Source organism: Oncorhynchus mykiss, chromosome 12 (assembly GCF_057628025.1).
Source record: "Oncorhynchus mykiss isolate SJ-2025 chromosome 12, ASM5762802v1, whole genome shotgun sequence".
In the NCBI taxonomy this organism is placed as follows: domain Eukaryota; kingdom Metazoa; phylum Chordata; class Actinopteri; order Salmoniformes; family Salmonidae; genus Oncorhynchus; species Oncorhynchus mykiss.
This window is the reverse complement of record NC_143033.1, coordinates 93,018,648-93,039,917: the sequence shown is the minus strand read 5'-3', so window position 1 is coordinate 93,039,917 and position 21,270 is coordinate 93,018,648. Positions and strand designations below refer to the sequence as shown.

The window sequence follows — 21,270 nt, the reverse complement described above, 5'->3', positions numbered from 1 at the left end:
GATTTGTTTTATAGTTTTGATGTCTTTCAGGATGTTGTGTATCCCTGGACATAATCAGAATTCATGTAAACATTACAGTTTAGAAAATATAGCTTGTCAAAAAAAGTGGTCTCTTTGCACAAGTTACCTGGGGTATGGATAAATTGAGCATTGAGCCGCCTTGGGGTAAGACGGTATACATCTACAAAATGCTGTACTGTATGAAATATTATCACCACCTTTGAAAAATGCACTTGCATCTTGAGTTCATATGTATAACAAATGACAAAAATACTATTCATATTACTAACAACATGTTTCATCATTTGTATGGGTTATGTTGAGGCATTGGCTCAACTTGCCCCTGGCCAAATGGCACAATTTACTCCAAAGCAACCATTTTGACTATAATAGCCCACACAGTTACAAGGATGCACTTTCATGTTAGGTTTACGACCTCAGATTGATGCTTAAAGATGTATAAACTGATGTATAAAACTGTCTTAAAACGATATACTTTGAATTAGATACAAGCGTCATGAAGCCTCTAACACATTAAATTAATTTGACTTTTTGAAAATCTGTTTTTGGACCTAACTTGCTTACCACTTTTTCCATGTGGTATCTTCCTTCACAGACTCCGTGAAATTATGACGAGATATATGCACATGGTTTCCCAGAAAAAAAGGGTGGCTCAACTAAAACTTTGGAACAACTTAGCCCACTCTCGCCACCAACCATGGGCATGAGGCCCTCTATCCTGTCTCCTGGAGGCCGCTACTGAAGCTCTCTTCTATAGGTGTGGACATTACACCCTTTTACTTTCCTCCTGCTCTGCTAGTAGAAAAACTAATTAAATTACCACCTGGTGATGTCACCAGTCAGACCAAAACTCCATCCCACCAAAACAGGCTGAAATTTCAGGCGTTCTTTTAAAACAGCTCTTACACTAAAAGGACATTATCATAGTTTTCACAGTTTCACAATATTATTCCAACCTCATAGTGTGGGAATATATATAAAAGACAAAAATCACAGTTTTGGCTGCACTGGGCCTTTAAGGTGTGAGTGGAAGACAATATTCATGCAATATCTGAGCCTTGATGTATATCATTTTAGCCAGTTTTTCCACAGCCATTGCAAAGTCATAGCAACAGAACTCACCCTTACATGTTAATATGATTTATTATAATATTTAAGGCTTGATTCTTTAGACCAGGGGTATTCATCCTGGGGTCTGGCAAAAATAATTTTTTTTTTATTTATTTCAATGTTTTTATGGATATCGCTAGCAACAACAGAATAAACACATTTTAAATTACATACATGTGGTAAACCGTTGTTTAACCAGCTAAAAAGCTGCTATTAGTGAAAATGTGTTTGGAGTCATTTTTCTTGCTAATAGGCTATGTTAGAGTTTACACTTCCTCTTACAATTATAACGTGGGGATGTCAAAATAATGAAAAACCATCCACTGAATCTATATACTTTAAAATGTTGATTAGGCTACTTCTCATTCCCATTATCAAATCAAATTGAATTTGTCAAATGCGCCGAATAAAGCAGGACACCTGAGTTTTCGAAACAAATGTTTCAAATCTCCACATTTCACATGATATCAAGGGAGATGCTAACATGCGCTCGCACAAACTGACTCACACACAACCACACAAACTAAAGGTCACTGTAGACCTTACAGTGAAATGCTTACATTCATCTGAAAACATCAAAATGTTTTTTTGTTCACATATGATGGGGGTCCCTGGGTTGTCCGTTTGCCTGGGTGGGGGTCCCTGGCCGAGAAAAGGTTGAAGACCCCTGCCTTAGACTATTCTATATTCAAAGACGATATGTGTAGGACTATTCTTTCTGTATCAATATCTTTCTTACAACAGTTGATAGTAACTGGATCCTGAACCTTTCCCAGTCCAGAGTCTGTGGTGTACTTCATGTTGAATGGTAAAATGTGTGATGACCGCTCTAATAATGAAGGGTGTGACCTGTACAACTGAGAAGATGACTCATTCCTGTTTTAGATAATAGCCTATTCTGTATGAACTGGAGATTCAGCTTTTTAATAATAATAAAACAATATGAATTGATTAGATAAGTAAATCATAAATACATCATGTAATAAACCATGTCAAGTGTTATGATCGTGTTTAGCCATGTTCTTCTGGACGATACAGTAAGGTGTGTTGTACAGACAATATACAGTATACATTTCACACTTTCACAGTGCAATATAGGAAATAATATGGTTGACAATATTAGGATAAATTAAGATGTGTCCACCACACATTAGTTATTAAGTACCCATAGTAAACGTTGGTTCCAAGATAAGGTGTTACATCTGAGTGTTCACAAACTGTTCATTTTTCACATGGAGTAGTCAACAGTACTCCATGCACACTTAGTAGATATCTGTTGTCGTGTCTCTGGCTATGGAATTAAATGCTATTTTATCAAATCAATTCTCTGTAATTATTATTACCTGATTAAACTAATCATGTCAATTTAATTAACTAGGAAGTCGGGGGAACACAGAATAATTAGTTTATATAGAGCTACTATCTCCCCAAAACACTCTTAAAGATCTGATGATCTTTTATATCAATAGCAGTCAATTATTAATCGTCACCTTATTCAGTCTCATCTGAACATCGTCAAATTCTTGGTTATCGTCAAGTTGAATCAGCAATACAAAAAATTGGCTTAATTATTTATTTACTTAATACCAAAATAATCACACAGAATTACATATACACAGGATGGATTATACATTGATTACTAATCATGTCATAAAAGAAAACGTCCCTAGCGGAAGAAACCGATATGACGGCTGGTTACACAAAGAAAGGGTGTTAGGGTTGGAATGAAAGAGCGGGAAGACTGGGGAACAAAATGACTGGGTCTCTATTGCACCTTGTGAATCTGTGCTATCGTAAATACAGAATCTTATGCATCCTAATAACCGCCCTTTCGGAAAAGGAAAATGTTAGACGAAATATTTACACTGAGCTGCGCTTCGATAGATGGGTCGAAGATGGAAGGCTGGTTTTCCCAGTAGAGATCGCCCTTGTCCTTTGAAGAATATTTCTGGTCGTAGTAACCCTGTCGTCGTGTGGTAGAGCAGATATGTTGTATTACCCTGTTGTTCTGAAGAGATTGTCTCCTTTCCTAGGACACGAACGTTTACAGCTGCAGCTGATAACTTGACTTCTAGGATGTACAACTTCTTCTTTAGTGAATAAGAGTTCAAAGTTCATTCCATTTTGTCATAATCAGCTCGTCATGATCTACACCCAGAAAGGGCTACGTCATGATACTGTACATGAGGTTTTAGTGTACTGTATATAAAAAGCTAGCTAAGCGACATGGAAAGGCTACTTTTAAACATTATGTTCCTTTAATTGATGATAAGGTTCAATGATAACAAATCAAGGTACTGTGCATTGAATACATACATGAACCTACACACACATTTACATTACAAAAACAAAACTGCTTGTAATATATGGACAGTAAAGAATTACTATACATACAACAACAGTATTCATTATATATTTGCACTTTATTCAAACAGGGACTTATTTAAAACCCTCTGTTTTTACAAATGACTTCTTAGTCATCTCAAAATATCACTGTTTCAAAACATTTACTAGCTCTTGTTTAATGTACTGATTATACAATACAAGAGTAAGGTATTGTTCATATAGTGTCTTAACTACAACACCATTTCAGTGCATAATAAACAGTGCCTCACTTGGCTCATTGGTACAACAGAATACATAACTCAGATACACGTAAGAGCCGCGCCACTTACTGACTGGCAACATCTCGTGGCAAGGTCACGCAATATCACGTGTCTAAAGACCTACTCATTAACACATTTAGGGAAATCCATTCCAAGAAAAAGGGGGGCATTACCAGAGACAACATTGTGGGCAACGCCATGTTTGCTTAACTGCCCTTTGCAGCATTCAATGACGGTGGCTGAGGGAGTCAGTCAGTTCGTCCAGCTCCCAATAGTCAGAATAATAATCCACGATGATGAGGTAGTTGGTTTTGCTGAATGTGAGTCCATTCAGACCTTGTACCATGGGAGGGGAGGGATTTGTTGGGGATGAATGTCTCCATTTGCTGTCACTTCTGAATGGAGTTGCAGGTGACACATTTGCTGTCTCTTCTGAATGGAGTTGCAGGTGATACATTTGCTGTCTCTTCTGAATGGAGTTGCAGGTGACACATTTGCTGTCACTTCTGAATGGAGTTGCAGGTGACACATTTGCTGTCACTTCTGAATGGAGTTGCAGGTGACACATTTGCTGTCACTTCTGAATGGAGTTGCAGGTGACACATTTGCTGTCACTTCTGAATGGAGTTGCAGGTGACACATTTGCTGTCTCTTCTGAATGGAGTTGCAGGTGACACATTTGCTGTCTCTTCTGAATGGAGTTGCAGGTGACACATTTGCTGTCTCTTCTGAATGGAGTTGCAGGTGACACATTTGCTGTCACTTCTGAATGGAGTTGCAGGTGACACATTTGCTGTCACTTCTGAATGGAGTTGCAGGTGACACATTTGCTGTCTCTTCTGAATGGAGTTGCAGGTGACACATTTGCTGTCTCTTCTGAATGGAGTTGCAGGTGACACATTTGCTGTCTCTTCTGAATGGAGTTGCAGGTGACACATTTGCTGTCTCTTCTGAATGGAGTTGCAGGTGACACATTTGCTGTCTCTTCTGAATGGAGTTGCAGATGACACATTTGCTGTCTCTTCTGAATGGAGTTGCAGGTGACACATTTGCTGATGAAGAGCTTTACATCCTCCGTAATCCATGGCCAGAAAACAGAATATGGTGTAATTGCAGACCGCAATTCATGGCGTTTCGTGATATAGGTGTACACTGATATCAGGAAACTCCCATTGACACCTGCCATTCTGGTGTCATGAGACTGATGGTTTCTTGACACAGATGATTTGTTTACATACCAGGTCAACAACTGTTGTTCCCGAAGCAAAAGAAACATACGCTCCTCTTTGTGTGTCCAGAAATCTCTCAGTGTGACTCACAGCCTATTTGGTTCTGAACTTCCGGACCAGCCTTTGTTGATTTGAGCATGACTCGTGTCTTAGTTAAGATGTTCACATCACTGTGTGATCCACCTGTTCCAGGTCAGTTGTGGCCAGGGCCAAAGCGTAGACTGGCTGGTGTTTGTGTTTGACTGTGCTCTGGGGTTGATTGAGCAGTTCTGGACAGGAAGTCAGTTTGTAGTTCTTTGCCTTGTTTGTGTTGCACATGGAGCTGGTATCTTTGTAACCTAAGCAACATTTTCTGCAGTCGCTTGGGTGCTGTGAGTAGGAATTTCTTGAAGACTGTCATGAGCGGCTTGTGTAGTCACTTTGTGACGAACTATATGCCAAGCAGATACTGATCAAACTTGTCACATGCAAAAACAATGGCGAGACAGTCTTTCTCAATCTGTGCATATCAATGTTCTCGAGGCAAATGCATTCAGGTTTTCCTTTCTCAAGGCCTGTCTCACTGGCATCACACTGCAGTGTGACTTTAACTGTTTAATAGTCCCAACTGCTGCGCCATGCTGTGGTAGCCATGTCCATTCAATGTCCTTGTCAATCAGTGGTCTAAGCGACTCCCACACATCAGATAGGTGGGGCATGAATTTTGAAGATAGTTCACAAACAAAAGCTGAAGAACAAACCCACATCCAGGTACTTCTTTGTAGGTGCTGGAGTTATAGGAGGCCCTCTGTGGTGAGAAGATGACCCATGCTACAGCACACTAGGTAGCTTTATCCTGAGTTTGTGTTCAACTTCAGATGGATATCTCTGGCTCTCTGCAGGAGAGCTGTGTGGTTTCTGTTGGGATCTGCAGTCGCTTGTTCTCACTTCTTCTCATTTGTGCCGCCACATCCATAGGGTAGAATATCCTCTACGATGACACTCAATCCTTTTAGTCCCTGTAGTGCTTCACGCTGCCTGCGCTGGTATTCTCCAGCTGCTGGCTTGATTCCAAAATGCATTCACAGCCATCTATACCTGCTTATCGGTGTCCAAAAAGTTGTTAGATAGCTGCCCGCTTCATCAAGTTTGACTTGCCAATGGATATCTTTGGTGTTGAGTACTGAGAATACTTTGGATATCTCTGGTATAATCTCTTCTATGGTGGGCATCTGGTAGTGCAATCTCAGTAAGGTTGAATGCACTGGGTGTACATACAGATTCGTAGTTTGTCTGGCTTTTCAATGACGACCATGTTGCTGATCCACATTGTTAGCTCTTTTGTGATGATTTTGTCATTAAATGTTTGGCCTTTGTAATATTTTCTTCCAGTGGAATATGTATCCGTCTTGGTAGCTGCTGCATAGGCAAGGCTGCTGCATTCACTTCTGTTGTTTGGTCATCTGACCCATTGTATTCCTCTACTAGATTGAGTTGAGGTTTGCTTGTTTACAAACTCTGGCAAAATGGTTTTGTTTGCAGCATGCTTTACAGGTGACACAGAATGCTGGGCATTTGGCTTTGGCATGTACTGAACTACAGTAATGACTGGGTGAGTCTTTTGTCTGTCTATTTTTGTTAATAACCCCTGTAAACTGTGACCATAAGTTTGGCCTTTTGATTCTGAACATCGCTCCTGGGAGGTACAGTATAATTTATTTTACAGTCTTTGGTTTACCTCCTCCCATTTTCTTGATTTGCATTGGTGCTTGTTCACTTGAACGACACGTCAATGGCTTTGTTCAGTGTGAGCTTTGGTTCTCGGAGCATGCATGCTTGTACACCAAGATTCTTAGTGACAATGACAAGCCTGTCATGGATTAGTTCCCTTCGTAATGCGCCAACAACCATGTGTCTGCTAGCTCCCTACGATTTGCAATGTACTGCTTTACTGTTTCACATTGACTTTTGTTAGAGTTGCGTCAATTCGAATCTGGTATCAGGATAAATATGACAATGAGTCACCGATTGTATACTATGTATTTTTTATTAGCTAAGCAATAAGTGGTAAATGCAATTTTCGTATATACGGGCTCTCTGTCCCACCTCGCAGGGCAAAACAGAGAACTGACAAGACGTATGTAAAACAGTATTCTTTATACTGTGATAGACAGTTCCAACCCGTCTGTTGGCCTATCACAGTAGAGACTGGGCGTGGTTTAAACTTGCTCAGCCTATTGCAGGCTCTCAGGCGGGTCCCCGCCTCTTGGCGCTTCTGTTGATAGATGTAACTTGCTGTGTCGAGTATCTATGCGCTCATTCCCTAGATACCGTTATCACATATCGGGTTTCTGTTATTGTTAAGTTTGAGTTCTAACAAAAACAGTCTGTGGTTTGCTACACTACGTTCTGTATGTGTCCGTTTTTATGTTATTCTGTATTTTTCCATCATGAGAAAGTCCCATGGCCTTGAAACTGTTAACAATGTTTCAAGTCAGCTATGTTGCATAACACATACATACATCCACACAAGCCAACAGCAGATAATATTCAATCATATATATGGTAATGGCTACAATGTAAAACACAGAAACCATTGAAGCATTGAACACGTACTTCTCGTAGATTATGTTTCTGGATGGTTGAAATTGTTTTTGTAGCGCCTCAATATTTTTTTACAAGTCCGTTCTCTGCTTCAGGCATATTCAGATGCCGCTGTAACAGGTGGCATTCCTTTCCCATCACTGTTAGCAGAGTTGTTATGCAGACCCTTTCTTCCTTTTTTTCCAGACAGGTAGATATCTCATAGTTTTACCATTGTGCTCGAAAGAATGTCCAGTTATCATATATATCGCTCTTCATGTCCTTGGGCTCTGATACAGGAATTGCCAGGTAAGCCATTTGTTTCTTCTTGTTGGCTAGTTTGTGGGCAAGGCCCTTCATAGAATGCTTTTCTCCGTTGAGGACATATCTTTTTGGTTCTGACTTTTGACATCATGTTTTATGTACTTATTATACAATACAAGAGCAAGGTATGGTTCATATAAGTGTCTTTACTTCAGCATCATCAGGATTGCATGCATACAACTCCATGCAGTGCGTAGGAAACAGTGCCTCACTTGGCTCACTGCTACAATAGAATACCAAACTCAGATAAAACAGCAGTGTCACTGTTGACTGGCGATATCTCGTAACAGCTCTTAGATAATGTAGTAGGCGATCACGTTGGGAGATTATTTGGTATTAATGCTTGTGGTTTGTAGCATTAATCCTTAGACCTGTTAGATTAGTCCAAAACTTGAATGTCAAAAGCAAGCACCCCATCAAAAGAAAAGCCTAGGTAGAAAGTGACATTTTCGTTTGCATTTGGTAGAGAGGCTGAATACCGTGGAATGACCCTGATCTTGCTCCCTTTGGTTGTACCCTGAACAAACAGGTGTCCATTTTCTGTCCACCCTTCAACACGTTTCAGCAATCGTACAACCTCGGGGGTTGTCCACACCTCACCTCCGAGCCACTTCATTCTTCTTTCACTGAGATTTCCTTTTATGTGCTTTTCAATCAGACCCTTGTGGACAATCTTGTATAGACCCCTTGCCTTTCCAAGAAAGAAGTGGGTCGCTATTCTACTCTTCCTTGGAGGAACATGTTGAATTTTGAGCTCATAAAGTCTCTGAAGGGCATCAATTGCTGACATTAGGACTTGGCTATGAGCTGGATTAGTGTTCTCTCTGCTTGGCTCCTCTGGCCAGAGCAGAAGTAAGAGAAGAAAGAGAGCACTAGCTGTTGACATGTTTTTTCCCTCTGTGTTAAATCTCATGCTGAGATCTTGGAGTTGTTGAGGTAAAAGTAACTTTGATGAGCCAGGTAAAGCACAAGCAAGAGCTATCTGACAAAATATGAAATTGACAAGTTCTGTCTGGTCAAGGTCATTCCTTTTGAGGTTTTCTGGATACATGCCAATTATTGCCTCCAGCTTTTTAGCAGATCTCTCTGTCTTCTGATCATAGAGTAATGACAGGATGGACGTGACGTTTCCTCCTCCTAGCTTGTAAATTTTCATTTGTCTTTGGAATGGGTTGGCTATTTCAGGATTAGTGGCTATTTCAGCATCAATGTTGTCAGGCATTGGGTTGCCTAGATCAGAAACATTACAAAAAAAGCCAGCATACACAGCACTCGTCCTTGTTAGCCATTTCCTTGGATTGTGTACTTGTTCAGGCTCTCTTGTGTCAAGTTCCTCTTCCTCGTCACTAATGTCTGTCTGAAAGTAACTGAGGTCTTCAGAAATGCACTCAAGAGCATGGTAAATACTCTTTTGCATTCCTTTCAACTGGCTGTGGAAACTCCGCCAAGGATTTGTAACTGCCTGTGGTTTGTAGTCAGTCAGCAAATATTTCATCAACTCAGAATTTCCACCTTTGGTTGAAAAAACATCAACTGATGATATGAGTTGAAGCAGTCTACATCCAACATCCACCTCCCCATAGTAGGAGCTGTTCAGACTGACTGTCTTTTTTAAGGGTGTTTTTTCTGAGGCACGGAATGCAGAAATTCCTTTCAGAGCAGTGTCAATGATGTCAGTAACCTTTTCAGGCACTAATTCTTGCTTGTCAAGGGTGTCATGCATGTGATAAAACCACCGCTTGTACACCTGTCCTAATGTGTCAAGGACAAATGTATCATATGGCAGGATTTCTTTTGCCTCTTTAGCCCAACGTAGGGCTTCCTCAAATCTTGTGTTTGTGTAAAGCAGACGTGCAAGCTGCTGGGCAACAAATGGATCTTTTCCTAAAGATGTGTAAGCTGCTTTCAAAAGATCAACAGCTGTTTGAATGCCCCCTGTTTCAGTGCTGACATGTTCAATCAGAGGAGAGAATGAACTGTCTTTAGGATCTCCTCTGCTTTTTTTGTTACGTCTGATGAAGAGAACTTGGATGAACTTCCAAAATTCATCCTTGCCAAACCTATGGTTCATTAGTACTTTGTCCTGTAGTAGATCCATTGCGATCATGCTTTGAGGCAAGGTTGTAGAGAGTTGCTTCAGAATTTCCTTTGCCACCAGTGGATGAATTATCCGTATGGACGAGATGTGTAATGGACTTTCTCCTTTGAAAGGTGAAAGGTGTATGAAAACAAGTCTAGCTTGTTCGCTGAGACAGTCCAGAAATGCATGGTAACGGATTTTATCCATGTGCATATCTATGCCAAGGGAAGCCTCACAGTGTGACACAGATATGTAGGAGTCATGAATGTAACAGTTCAACAATGCTACAAATCTCATAAGCCGAGTGATAAGAGATGAATGATCAATTTTGTCCAGCAGATTTTTCACAAATCCCTCAATGTAGCTTGGTTTAAAGCCCTCACTCATCAGTACAAATGTGAGAATGAAGTCGGGTTTAAAGTCCAGCTTTAGTTTCTCCAGTTTCCTTGAGAAGAGAGTCTTCTCTCCATCTGTCAGTTTGTGTGTCACAGCGACGGTCTGAGACGGCAATGCTCGGCACATTCTCTCTGGATCATGAGACATTTTGCAGATGAGCAGGATAAAACATAGGACAGAGGAACTTATTTTTTTTGTTGCAATAGCGTTGCCTATTTCCCGCCTAAGGTCATCCAGATAATCTCCATTGCAATCTTCCAACAGCAACAGTACCGGTAGACAGCTGTTTTTGTCCTTTTCTTCATATTCCCGTAGACGCACTGCATGTTCACACACAGTTGTGAATTCTTTTGATTGTTTGACAACTGCACATCGCAATTTTGTCCTCCAACTCCAGAGGATCTGTCGTGCAACTGTACTCCCACCACTGCCAGGATGGTGACATATATTCACAGTCTCGATGGGTCTTTTGACTCGACTACCCTGTACAATGTTCTCCAGAATTTCATTTGTTTCTTTGTATGCGTCTCGCTTGATGACCTCCCCACATAGATTTTTGTCTGCAAGCCACAAATTCATCCAGTCTATCTTCCCACCTTGATAGAAATACTTTTCAATGGTGTTGATTTTGTCTTGGTCCATTATCTCCACCTTTGTGTTATCACACTGGTCAACACTGACTATGTCCAAAGAATTAATCTCATCCTCTTCAACTGGCTTTAAGAAGCACAAGCCTTTGTTGAAGACTGGTAAGCGCCTTGTGGGTCGACTAACTGTAGGCTGAATAGTTTGAATAGTGGCATCAACATGACTCAGTGGCATTTCAACAATACTGATCTCTTTGAGTGCAGCCATGCTACAAGATACCTGGGCAAGGCTTGACCACTTTTTGTAGTTCTCTTTAGACTCTGAAATGATAGCCAAATCGTCATGACCATTCATTTCTGCATAGAATTCATGGAATGTATCAACAATTGGCTGTTCGACCTGAGACATGAGCAAGAAAACCACCACAAATGACCCTTTAGGAAGGATGTCATTGCAGATGACGGACACTGCCCTTTTCAGTAGCTTTTTTTTGGTTTTCATCCAGGTTTTTTCATCACAAGGTTTCTCATCTCCAAGGTAATCGCTTCGCCCATTGCAGAAAATCCAGCTTGGTTTATCAAAGAGCTTCAAACGGTTTATGAAGTCAGTGGTCTTCACCCCACTATCATTAGCATAGTCATGCAGGAAATGAAGGTTTGTGGCATGGTGCTCTTTATATTTCTCACATAGACCCGATGTCTTAGAATCTGGGTCAAAGTCAAACACACAAAATATATTCATGTGAGTCAAGAAGTTGATGTTCTCAAGATGTTCTTGTTTAAGTTTGTTTGTCACGATGATGTAGAACAGTGAGTCATCCATGTACTTTTTTCCACATGTGAGGAGGATGGAGAGTTTTCTCTTCTGATCCTCTCTACAGTCAGAAGCTGTTTGGTTGTCTGAGAGTTCAGCCTCCTCTCTCTGTTGATCTTTGTCCCTCAGGTCTTGAATGAAATGAATTAGGCCATCCTCTGATATGCGGGGTGTGTTAGCCCCTACTCTGTGGTAGGTGGCTTTCTCCTCATAGATTACTTTGTTGGATTTTTCGCTGAACTTTGGAATAGTGACACTGTACAGTTTGTCTTTTACCATTTTTGCCTTGGGGACAACATCATATTCAATGATCCAGGTTGTTTCACTGGCCTCCTTGTCAATTACCTCAATGAACTTTGGGTTCCTTATGCATTTCCTGGCATCACACTGATGCGTTGATCCTCTGAAGCTCTTTTCAATGTAATCCAATGCATCCACAAATAAATCTTGGTTTTCAACTGGTATTCCTATGATTTCACCATGTTTGTAGATTCCTTTAACTTTATCCATAACCCCAAAGTGTATTGTGCCATTGGACCGCATATTCATGCATGCACATGCAAATCTGAGCACCTCACTTGCAACTTTGACCTTGAGTTTTTGTGGTTCCAATTTGTGGGCATTTTCCAGTGACTTGTATTCATGGCATGGAACAATAATGTCTTCAATTCCGGTCTCTGGTGGAAGTACTGTATTTTTTACATATCTGAATTCTTTTTCAATGTCATCAAATTTTCGAAAGTCACAAAGCGGCAAAGATGCCCCGCCCGATTTTGGTTCACATTCATTTGGTATGGAAACGGGTCTACTTTCACTTTTTTCACTGGATCTTGAAACTTTGTCTTTAGATTCTTGTGTGAACACAGCACTAGATTCAACATGGCTGGTATCTCTCTGTGTGCTACTGACGGCTTTTGTTTTTTGTGGTACTGGCTTCAAAAGTTCATCTCGTTTGTGCAGCATTAGTTGGATTTGGCCGCCTTTCATTTCAATTGTATCGCGTAGATACTTTTCCTGTAACTCAATTAGTGCAGGTCCTGTAACCTCCTCTTCGTACAGTTTCAGAATGTACTTCTCTTTCACTCCAATGGATTCTAACCAGGAGCTCACATGGGATTCTGTCCATTCGCCACATGGCAATTTGTTCCACTCTGTAAAAAATAATACTCACCCATATAAGACTTAATGTTCATGTTATATCAATATTTGCATCAGGGTTGGGGTGAATTCTATTTTCATTTTAGTCAGTTAAGGTAGTGAATTAAAATTAAATTAATACAAATAATAGTCAGAAAATAATTAATAATGATCTATTGAATGTGTAACTATTTGTAATTTTAAAGTGTTTTTCATGGTTGCAAAGAGAGGGACGCAAAAGCCATCTCAATTCATGAATGAACAACATAGCCGGTTTATATATTTACATTTAAACATTCATCAGATGATGGATAATAGCCATTCCTCTCTGATTACATTTCATGACTAGGCTTAAGAACTGTGACACATTACATTTTTTATTTTCTTATTCCAGGTCATTATAAAACTTTGGCCAATCATTTAAAATGGATGAAACTTGGAGCTAAACATATCTAGGCCATCTCTACTTGATGTATAGAATTGATCAGAAACAGAATCCAAATTTCACTGATAGATATTCATTCAATGTTTTGTAAAACTACACACAGTATAAAAGTATTTGATGTATCTGACTTACCCATCTTATAGACACTGCATGTCATTTAATTTCGGCATCTTTGAGAGAGGAAAATAAAAGGAAGGGTAATTGAGGCAAAAGTGAAAAATGAATTGTCAATAATTTTGCACTTGGAAAATGATTTACAATGAAATCATTCAAGCCCTGTTTATACCTGGTGCTAACATGCATTGTGTGTCCTGATCTTGTCCACATTTAGATTTTTAGACAGGTGTAGATGATTAAAATAACTGTTTGTGATCAGCTCTTCCTGACCTCAGGAGGTAGATAGAGGTATTGTATCTGGATATCTTACTGGATGATCAAACCATTTAAATCATCATTATACCCCTGTCTAAAACCATTGACAGGTGGCACCTTTGACCTAAGGCATCATTATTTGTATTAACATAAAATAATCATTATTTTGACAAATTTATTTTAAATAATTTGCATATAGGGAGGGATCAAGAAATAAAGTCACACTGTAAACAAGGTGGATGGCTAATAAACATATAAAATACCATATGTAGAAACAAGAAACCTTGATCAGAAAGTGATTGGGTCACCTTGATAGGAACACAACAACCACATGTTAGCATAAGGTGTAAACAGGGATTCAGATGGGTGCTTATCTACCCTCATACATGAACTTGATATTCAGCGCAGCATTGTTGTTCAAAGACAGGTTTGTCAGCTTTGACAATCACTTCAACCAGGAACCTCAGAACTTCCTCTTTAAAATAAAATGTTCTATGTTTAACTTTCATTAGTTGGAAGTATATGAACTTAATTTAAAAGTTTGAAACACATGTAATTGCATGTGTTTCTCACCCTATAATTCCTGCAGGAGTTCAACGACTCTTCTCTACACACCTTTTATCATTCGCATAACACAACATTAAGGAACGACAGTTAACGATTCTGAGTCCAGATTCCAAAACATAAACAATTCAATTCCAGTTCTTGTTTCTATATTTTATATATAAATACCTTAAATTATGTGCAATCGTAACAAAATGTTGTTCACTAAAAGTTCAGGCAGATATCATTCTTAATAGCTGAATAAAGTTAAATAGTGAGTCATTAAAAATGTATTGGTTTTATACAGAGATTCTAGAGATGAAATGGCAATGTTTAATGGTAACGTCGTAGATTGTGATAATCTTATGCCCTTAGTAATTATACTCTTTTGAATCCACAACTAAACCTAAACACATTGCACTTTTAAAAGCCTTTATGATTATTATGGCATTCAATTAGCTTCTTACAAAATACAAATGTTCCACAATGTTTAAGTACATTTCCTTCTGCTCACCTTGAAACTGACGGCTGAAGTTGTATTCACCATATGAAGTGACTACTTGACAGTGGGGTTGCTTTTATTTTCCGGGCATAGCAACAGGGTGTGTCTTCTGCCAGGGCAGTCCACATAGACATGCACTCTGTCCTAATGCCCCCGCGCATTTGAATAAAGTCCATCCTTTTGAACTTTTAAAGAGTAAGTGTGATATTATGGGGCTGACAACGTATTGAATAATAATGAACATAACTATCTTATCCTTGGTGCATACACATATTTAACGGTTTGATACATATTGTCATAAAGTATTTCTCTCCAATCAGATATGGTACTTAATGAGTTAATTATGTTGCAACAGCTAAATGTTGCAACACTGAAACTATGGGGGTTGTGCTGAACAGGAAATCGAAGCTTCAGGAAAGAAACGTCAAGGAATCGAAACTTCAGGAAAGAAACGTCAGGAAATAGAAACTTAAAGAAACAACTGGGTCATTCTTCAATTGCATTAGGCCTATGAGGGCTATTCAAAAGAAGTCCCGTTTCATTAAAGTACAAAAGGTTATTTTAGTATAAAAATCTTGTGGGAGTAACCAGATGGTTACTGGTGTTACTAAGAGGATGGGTTGAAGCCCAGGTCTCCTGCACACCACAACATTGTGTTAGCCTGCTGAGATAGGCATTAGTTTGTGGAGCTCGTCTTCAGGTCGCAGCTATAGATGGCTTACTAACACATTACAATGATAAACAATTACTCGGGTACCATCCAGACCTGGGTTCAAATAGTATTTAAAATCTTGGGTATGTGGGGTCTGCACTTTTGGGGCTATTCCATTGATTAGTCAATAGAGCTCGCCTCGTCTCCCTAGGCAGACATGTTGCCTCCCACAATATAAACAAGACTAGAGGGCACCAGGCAAGCTCAATCAAGCACAGCTATGTCTTGTATTTGAAATATACTAAACCTGGGGCTGCTGACATCTCTTACTGCCATTGTGGCTCTGTGCTCCCAGCCTGTTGTTTGAATAGTGTGTAAGGAGTTTTGGTACTGTGACAGTAAAGATACACATTTCAATTTTACAACGGATTAATACACTTTTATTGAAAGGGAGTTTCATTTTGAAAACTCCTTCTAAATGATGTTGAATACATGTGTTATAAAGGTTGTTATGCATGATATTGAAACTGTCATAGAGGTGTTATGGCTGGTTTCATAAGGTGTTATGTATAGCTCCATGTATAGTGCTACCCAAATATCAATATTTAGGCTGGAATTCAATTTGCACATAAAAGTTATACCACACTGCACGTTCAGAAGTGAGTTTGAGCCAGCAGTGTTCAGTTTCCTGCATGTGCTCACAGCCATTCAACAAATATGGTCCTGTTTCCTCTCAAATGTATTCATCTAGATTGTTGACAGTTGGGGCTTTCAAGTCTTCTTCCTGTGCTGAGCTCATAGGTGGGAGAACTATACATGTACACAATGCATAACCGCAGAGCTTCACAGTTTAGTAGCCTATAGGAAACAGTCCTCCTCACATGATTCAACATTAGGGTGATATGCTAGAGCAGGTCATGTGGATCAATACATAAGTAAAACCATGAAGACCAGCTGGTATTTGATTTGGATATTCATTCTCACACTGATGATCAGCACTGGTAAGTGGTGAATTTCCATTGAGGGGTTTCCTCCGGGGACTGAGGTTAAAACTAGGTTTTTTAGGAACACAATAAAAGTTGTGTTTGGCTTTGTTGGAAAATAAAATATATTTATGTTAATTTAGCCATTCAATCATATCACCTGCAAATTCCAAAAGGTTATCATTAATACACAATGGAGGTTATGAGTAACTTGCATGAGTTTTAATCCATTACCCTCACTAACCCACAACCGTCTCTCCAGCCCGTCAGGAGGTGATGTACATAAAGGGCTCAGAGGGGCAGTCAGTGGATCTCTCCTGTACACCTGAGCAGACAGGTGGAGCCCCTGTCAGTCTCTACTTGACCCACAGGTGTGTCCGGCCTGAGAGGGAGGTGCTGTTCATGGCCAAGGACCGGAGTCCCGGGACGGTGAGGGTTAACCGGCTGTACAAAGATCGTCTGAAGGTCACAGGCGGATTGAACTCTGACCTGCTCAACGTGACCATAGCCCATCTTCAGCGCACAGACACAGGCCTGTACATCTGTGAGTTTGTCTACACAGCTGACCCCTCTGACCGAACAGTCTCTGGCAGTCTGGAATTCTTCCTGTTTGTTGACGGGACAGGTACGTGATCATGATTTGGCTATAGCACTGAGAAGGAACTATCAGTGGTCACCAACCATGGTACTGGAGAGTTACTGAGAGTGACGGCTTTAAGCCCTGTTCATCCTATATGTCCACATTCTCATTGGGGGGAATTCCGACCTGAGTTAAATGCAAGTGAGTGGAACGTAATTCCCTTTTTATGCACTGTTACCTCCACGTAGTCTGACCTTAAATTTAAGCATGAGAATAGAATGCTATTCACCCCGCTATTCGTTTGGGTGGAGATCGATGAATTAAGGTGTGGCGGAGATGTGTCTACAGATACTCTGCATTCTGACCTTGATTTAGGGATTTATTCCATTTGTAAAGCTTAAGTGTTACAGATTCCGCGATATAAATGTAAAGGTCATTTCCGATTGAGCCGACATATGCACCTATAAGCCACCTACACATAAGCCACCTAGCTAACGTTAGCCACCTAGCTAACGTTAGCCACCTAGCTAACGTTAGCCACCAAGCTAACGTTAGCCACAACAAATTGTAATTCGTAACATATCATACGAAATGGATAATGGACATCCACAAATGAATACATACTATACAAAACATATCATACTAATTGGAGTGTCCTGGATTTAGACTTACTATGTATTTGGATAAAAGTGTGTGGGTGTTGATTGTGCAGAGAGTGTGTGTCAGTGCTCCAGCTACCCCCCACTGATCTACACCATCTCTGCAGCAGCTGGCCTGCTTCTCCTCGTCCTCATCTGCCTGTGTGCAGTAGAGTGTGTAAGTAGCCTAATCAACCCGAATCTTACCACCATACCACAACCAAGTATGTTAATGTCGAAATTTAAATGTAACTGTTACTCTCGGAATTACTTCATTTTATTTTTCAGACACATGATGAACATTGTTTCCACATCTAATTTTAGTCAGGTATAAAGTCATGAGTAAATTTGTCAGTATAAAAGTATGCCTCATATCCATTTCAGGCTAAGCTGAGAAAACGTCATAAAACACAAGCCCCCATCCCCATCTATGAGGAAATGAACAGTGGGTGTCAAGGAGCTGGAAGTGCCCAAAATAACCATCCTGTGCCTACACACCTGGAGGAAACAGAGTCCCCTGTGTACGCCAACCCCCAGGCCAGACAAGCACAGGAGAACCACTACGCCAGCCCCCGGCATATCACTCTGAAGCCCTGAGCGAACCCCTAATGTTTTTTAAAGGGGGAGTGGATGGCAGAAATAACAGTACCAGAGTTTCAGATACATGTTCTAACCCACTGTGACAGGTGGTGGGAAAGAGTTGGACTGTCATCATTGCTTTTTCAAGTGTGTGCAAGATCGTAAACTATTGGTCCCACCTCACCTCTCTTTTCTACAGTGTCAAGGAGTCACCCAACTATGGTTGCCCAACAAACCCACCTACAGGATGAGAATGGAAAAGACTGAGAGCTAGTACATAGGTCACTGTGCCTGTATAGGTGTACTAGTGGTGCTACCCTCAGAACAGGATCTAATAGGGAAAACTCCAATCTGCAAACTAATTGACAAACACCAACATCAAGAACTGACCACAACACTCTTTAACAGACCAGAAAAAAACTGCAATTTTATTAATAGATGAAAGAAGCTCCATAGTTCATGAAAACATTGTTTTCGGTGCATGTCATTAAACAATCACATTCTATGAGGAGAAAGAGATACATTGAGAAAATAAATCATTACAAGCCACTGACTCTTCTTTAAATCTCAGTACAGACATTTTTCCTTAATATTTCAAAAACAAAAAAGGCAAAAAGCAGCCCTAACCCCAAATCCCCGTCCCACCCATCATCCCAACAAAAACAAAATAACTGAATGAAACGACAGAACATACAGATGGGGTGACGGGCACAGTGCTAAAGAGTAAGACGCTCATTGGTTTAGGAATACACAGTATAGCAATGTAGCGCAAGGTCAATCTGAATACACAGCATAGCCATGTAGCGTGATGTCAATCTGAATACACAGTATAGCCATGTAGCGTGATGTCAATCTGAATAAACAGCATAGCCATGTAGCGCGAGGTCAATCTGAATACACAGCATAGCCATGTAGCGCAATGTCAATCTGAATACACAGCATAGCCATGTAGCGCGATGTCAATCTGAATAAACAGCATAGCCATGTAGCGCGAGGTCAATCTGAATACACAGTATAGCCATGTAGCGCAATGTCAATCTGAATACACAGCATAGCCATGTAGCGCGAGGTCAATCTGAATACACAGCATAGCCATGTAGCGCAATGTCAATCTGAATACACAGCATAGCCATGTAGCGCGATGTCAATCTGAATACACAGCATAGCCATGTAGCGCGATGTCAATCTGAATACACAGCATAGCCATGTAGCGCGATGTCAATCTGAATACACAGCATAGCCATGTAGCGCGATGTCAATCTGAATACACAGCATAGCCATGTAGCGCGATGTCAATCTGAATACACAGCATAGCCATGTAGCGCGATGTCAATCTGAATACACAGCATAGCCATGTAGCACGATGTCAATCTGAATACACAGCATAGCCATGTAGCGCGATGTCAATCTGAATACACAGCATAGCCATATAGCGCGAGGTCAATCTGAATACACAGCATAGCCATGTAGCGCGATGTCAATCTGAATTAAAGAAGCCGGATGTTGGGGTCTTGGGGTGGGGGGGTAGGCCTACCAACCAAATAAAAACAGTGGATCCCAAAACCCCTGCATAAAATGTGCCTTGTACCCATCAAAGCCCCCCGCCCCAAACTTGTGCATAGATCATGATCCTTTACAACCAGCTAGTTTTAAAAACATCCTCCAAATAAATCGACTCCAAATAAATCGCCGTCAGTTATTTTCCCTGTTCTTTAATATCCGACATAAGAGAGAATGACAGAGGAAAGAGAGTAATGCACAATGGTCCTTATTCAGTCAGGACAGGACTTCTAAGAAAATACAATAAAGTTTCAAAACATACAGAATTTGCATGTTCTTTCACGGTCATTTTTTTGTAACAATCAAAATCAAATGATCATTTTGTTTTTAAATGTAAAGCAATTTTAATAAAAATGTATATAAAGCACTCCATTTTTTGTAAGTTCATTTAAAGCCCATTATTTGGTTAATATGTACAGTGCCTTCATAAAGTATTCACAGCCTTCACTTTTTCCACATTTTATTGTTACTTAGTGGGATTTTTTTGGCAATGATATACACAATTCTCTCATTTCAAAGTGTAAGAAAAAAATCTATTTGTGCAAAATTCATGAAAAATAAAACACAAATATTTCTTGATTAGATAAGTATTCAACCCCCTGAGTCAATACATGCTAGAATCACATTTCAGTCTGAGTAAGTCTCTTTCCACACCTGGATTGTGCAACATTTGTCCATTTTTCTTTTTAGAATCCTTCAAGCTCTGTCAAATTGTTTGTTGATCAATGTTAGACAACCATTTGTAGGTCTTGCCATTCAAGCAGATTTAAGTCAAAACTAACTCGGCCACTCTGGAACATTCACGGTATGCAACTCCAGCGTAGATTTGGCCTCGTGTTTTAGGTTATTGTCCTGCTGAAAGGTGAATTCCTCTCCCAGTGTCTAGTCTAGTGGAAAGCAGACTGAACAAGGTTTTCCTATAGGATTTTAACAATTACAAGCATACCCATAACAAGATGCAGCCATCACTGCTTGAAAATATGGAGGGACAAAAAGTTTATTGCTTTGCCACATTTTTTGAAGTATTACTTTAGTGCCTTGTGGCGAACAGGATACACGTTTCAGAATATTTTTTATTCTATACAGGCTTCCTTCTTTTCACCCTGTCAATGAGGTTAGTATTGTGAAGTAACTACAATGTTAGTGATCCATCCTCAGTTTTCTCCTGTCATAGCCATTATACGCTGTAATTGTTTTAATGTCTCCATTGTCCTCATGGTGAAATCCCTGAGCAGTTTCCTTCCTCTCCGGCAACGCAGTTAGGAAGGACGCCTGTATCTCTGTAGTGACTGGGTGCATTGAGACACCATCCAAAGTGTAATTAATAACCACCATGCTCAAAGGGATGTTCAATGCCTGTTTTTTGTGTGTTTTTTTTTACCCATCTACCAATAGGTGGCCTTCTTTGCGAGGAATTGGAAAACCTCCCTGGTCTTTATGGTTGAATCTGTTTGAAATTCACTGCTGACTAAAGATAATTGTATGTATGGGGTACAAAGATGAGGTCATCATTCAAAAATCATGTTAAACACTATTACTGCACACAGAGT

At 40.1% G+C, this 21,270-nt stretch overlaps 2 protein-coding genes across 3 annotated transcripts; one reads left to right on the top strand and one right to left on the bottom strand.

Moving 5' to 3' along the window:
- Nucleotides 1-2,690: 2,690 nt before the first annotated feature.
- LOC118937769 (sterile alpha motif domain-containing protein 9-like) lies at nt 2,691-14,862 on the bottom strand. The gene is made up of 3 exons (XM_036939000.2): nt 14,741-14,862; nt 13,444-13,481; nt 2,691-12,880 (listed from the first exon to the last, which is right to left on the bottom strand). The coding sequence occupies exons 2-3, from the start codon at nt 13,466-13,468 to the stop codon at nt 8,232-8,234; spliced, it is 4,674 nt and encodes a 1,557-aa protein (XP_036794895.2). The 5' UTR covers nt 13,469-13,481; nt 14,741-14,862; the 3' UTR covers nt 2,691-8,231.
- A 676-nt stretch (nt 14,863-15,538) lies between these two features.
- LOC118936526 (uncharacterized) lies at nt 15,539-20,087 on the top strand. 2 transcript variants are annotated; one of them, XM_036941652.2, is made up of 4 exons: nt 15,539-16,381; nt 16,626-16,988; nt 17,656-17,759; nt 17,966-20,087. In XM_036941652.2, exons 1-4 carry the CDS (start codon nt 16,324-16,326, stop codon nt 18,176-18,178), a joined length of 738 nt encoding a protein of 245 aa, XP_036797547.2. In that variant the 5' UTR covers nt 15,539-16,323; the 3' UTR covers nt 18,179-20,087. The 2 variants fall into 2 exon arrangements, with proteins under 2 accessions (XP_036797547.2, XP_036797548.2); XM_036941653.2 differs by having other exon boundaries at nt 16,158-16,381; nt 17,710-17,759.
- Nucleotides 20,088-21,270: the final 1,183 nt, after the last annotated feature.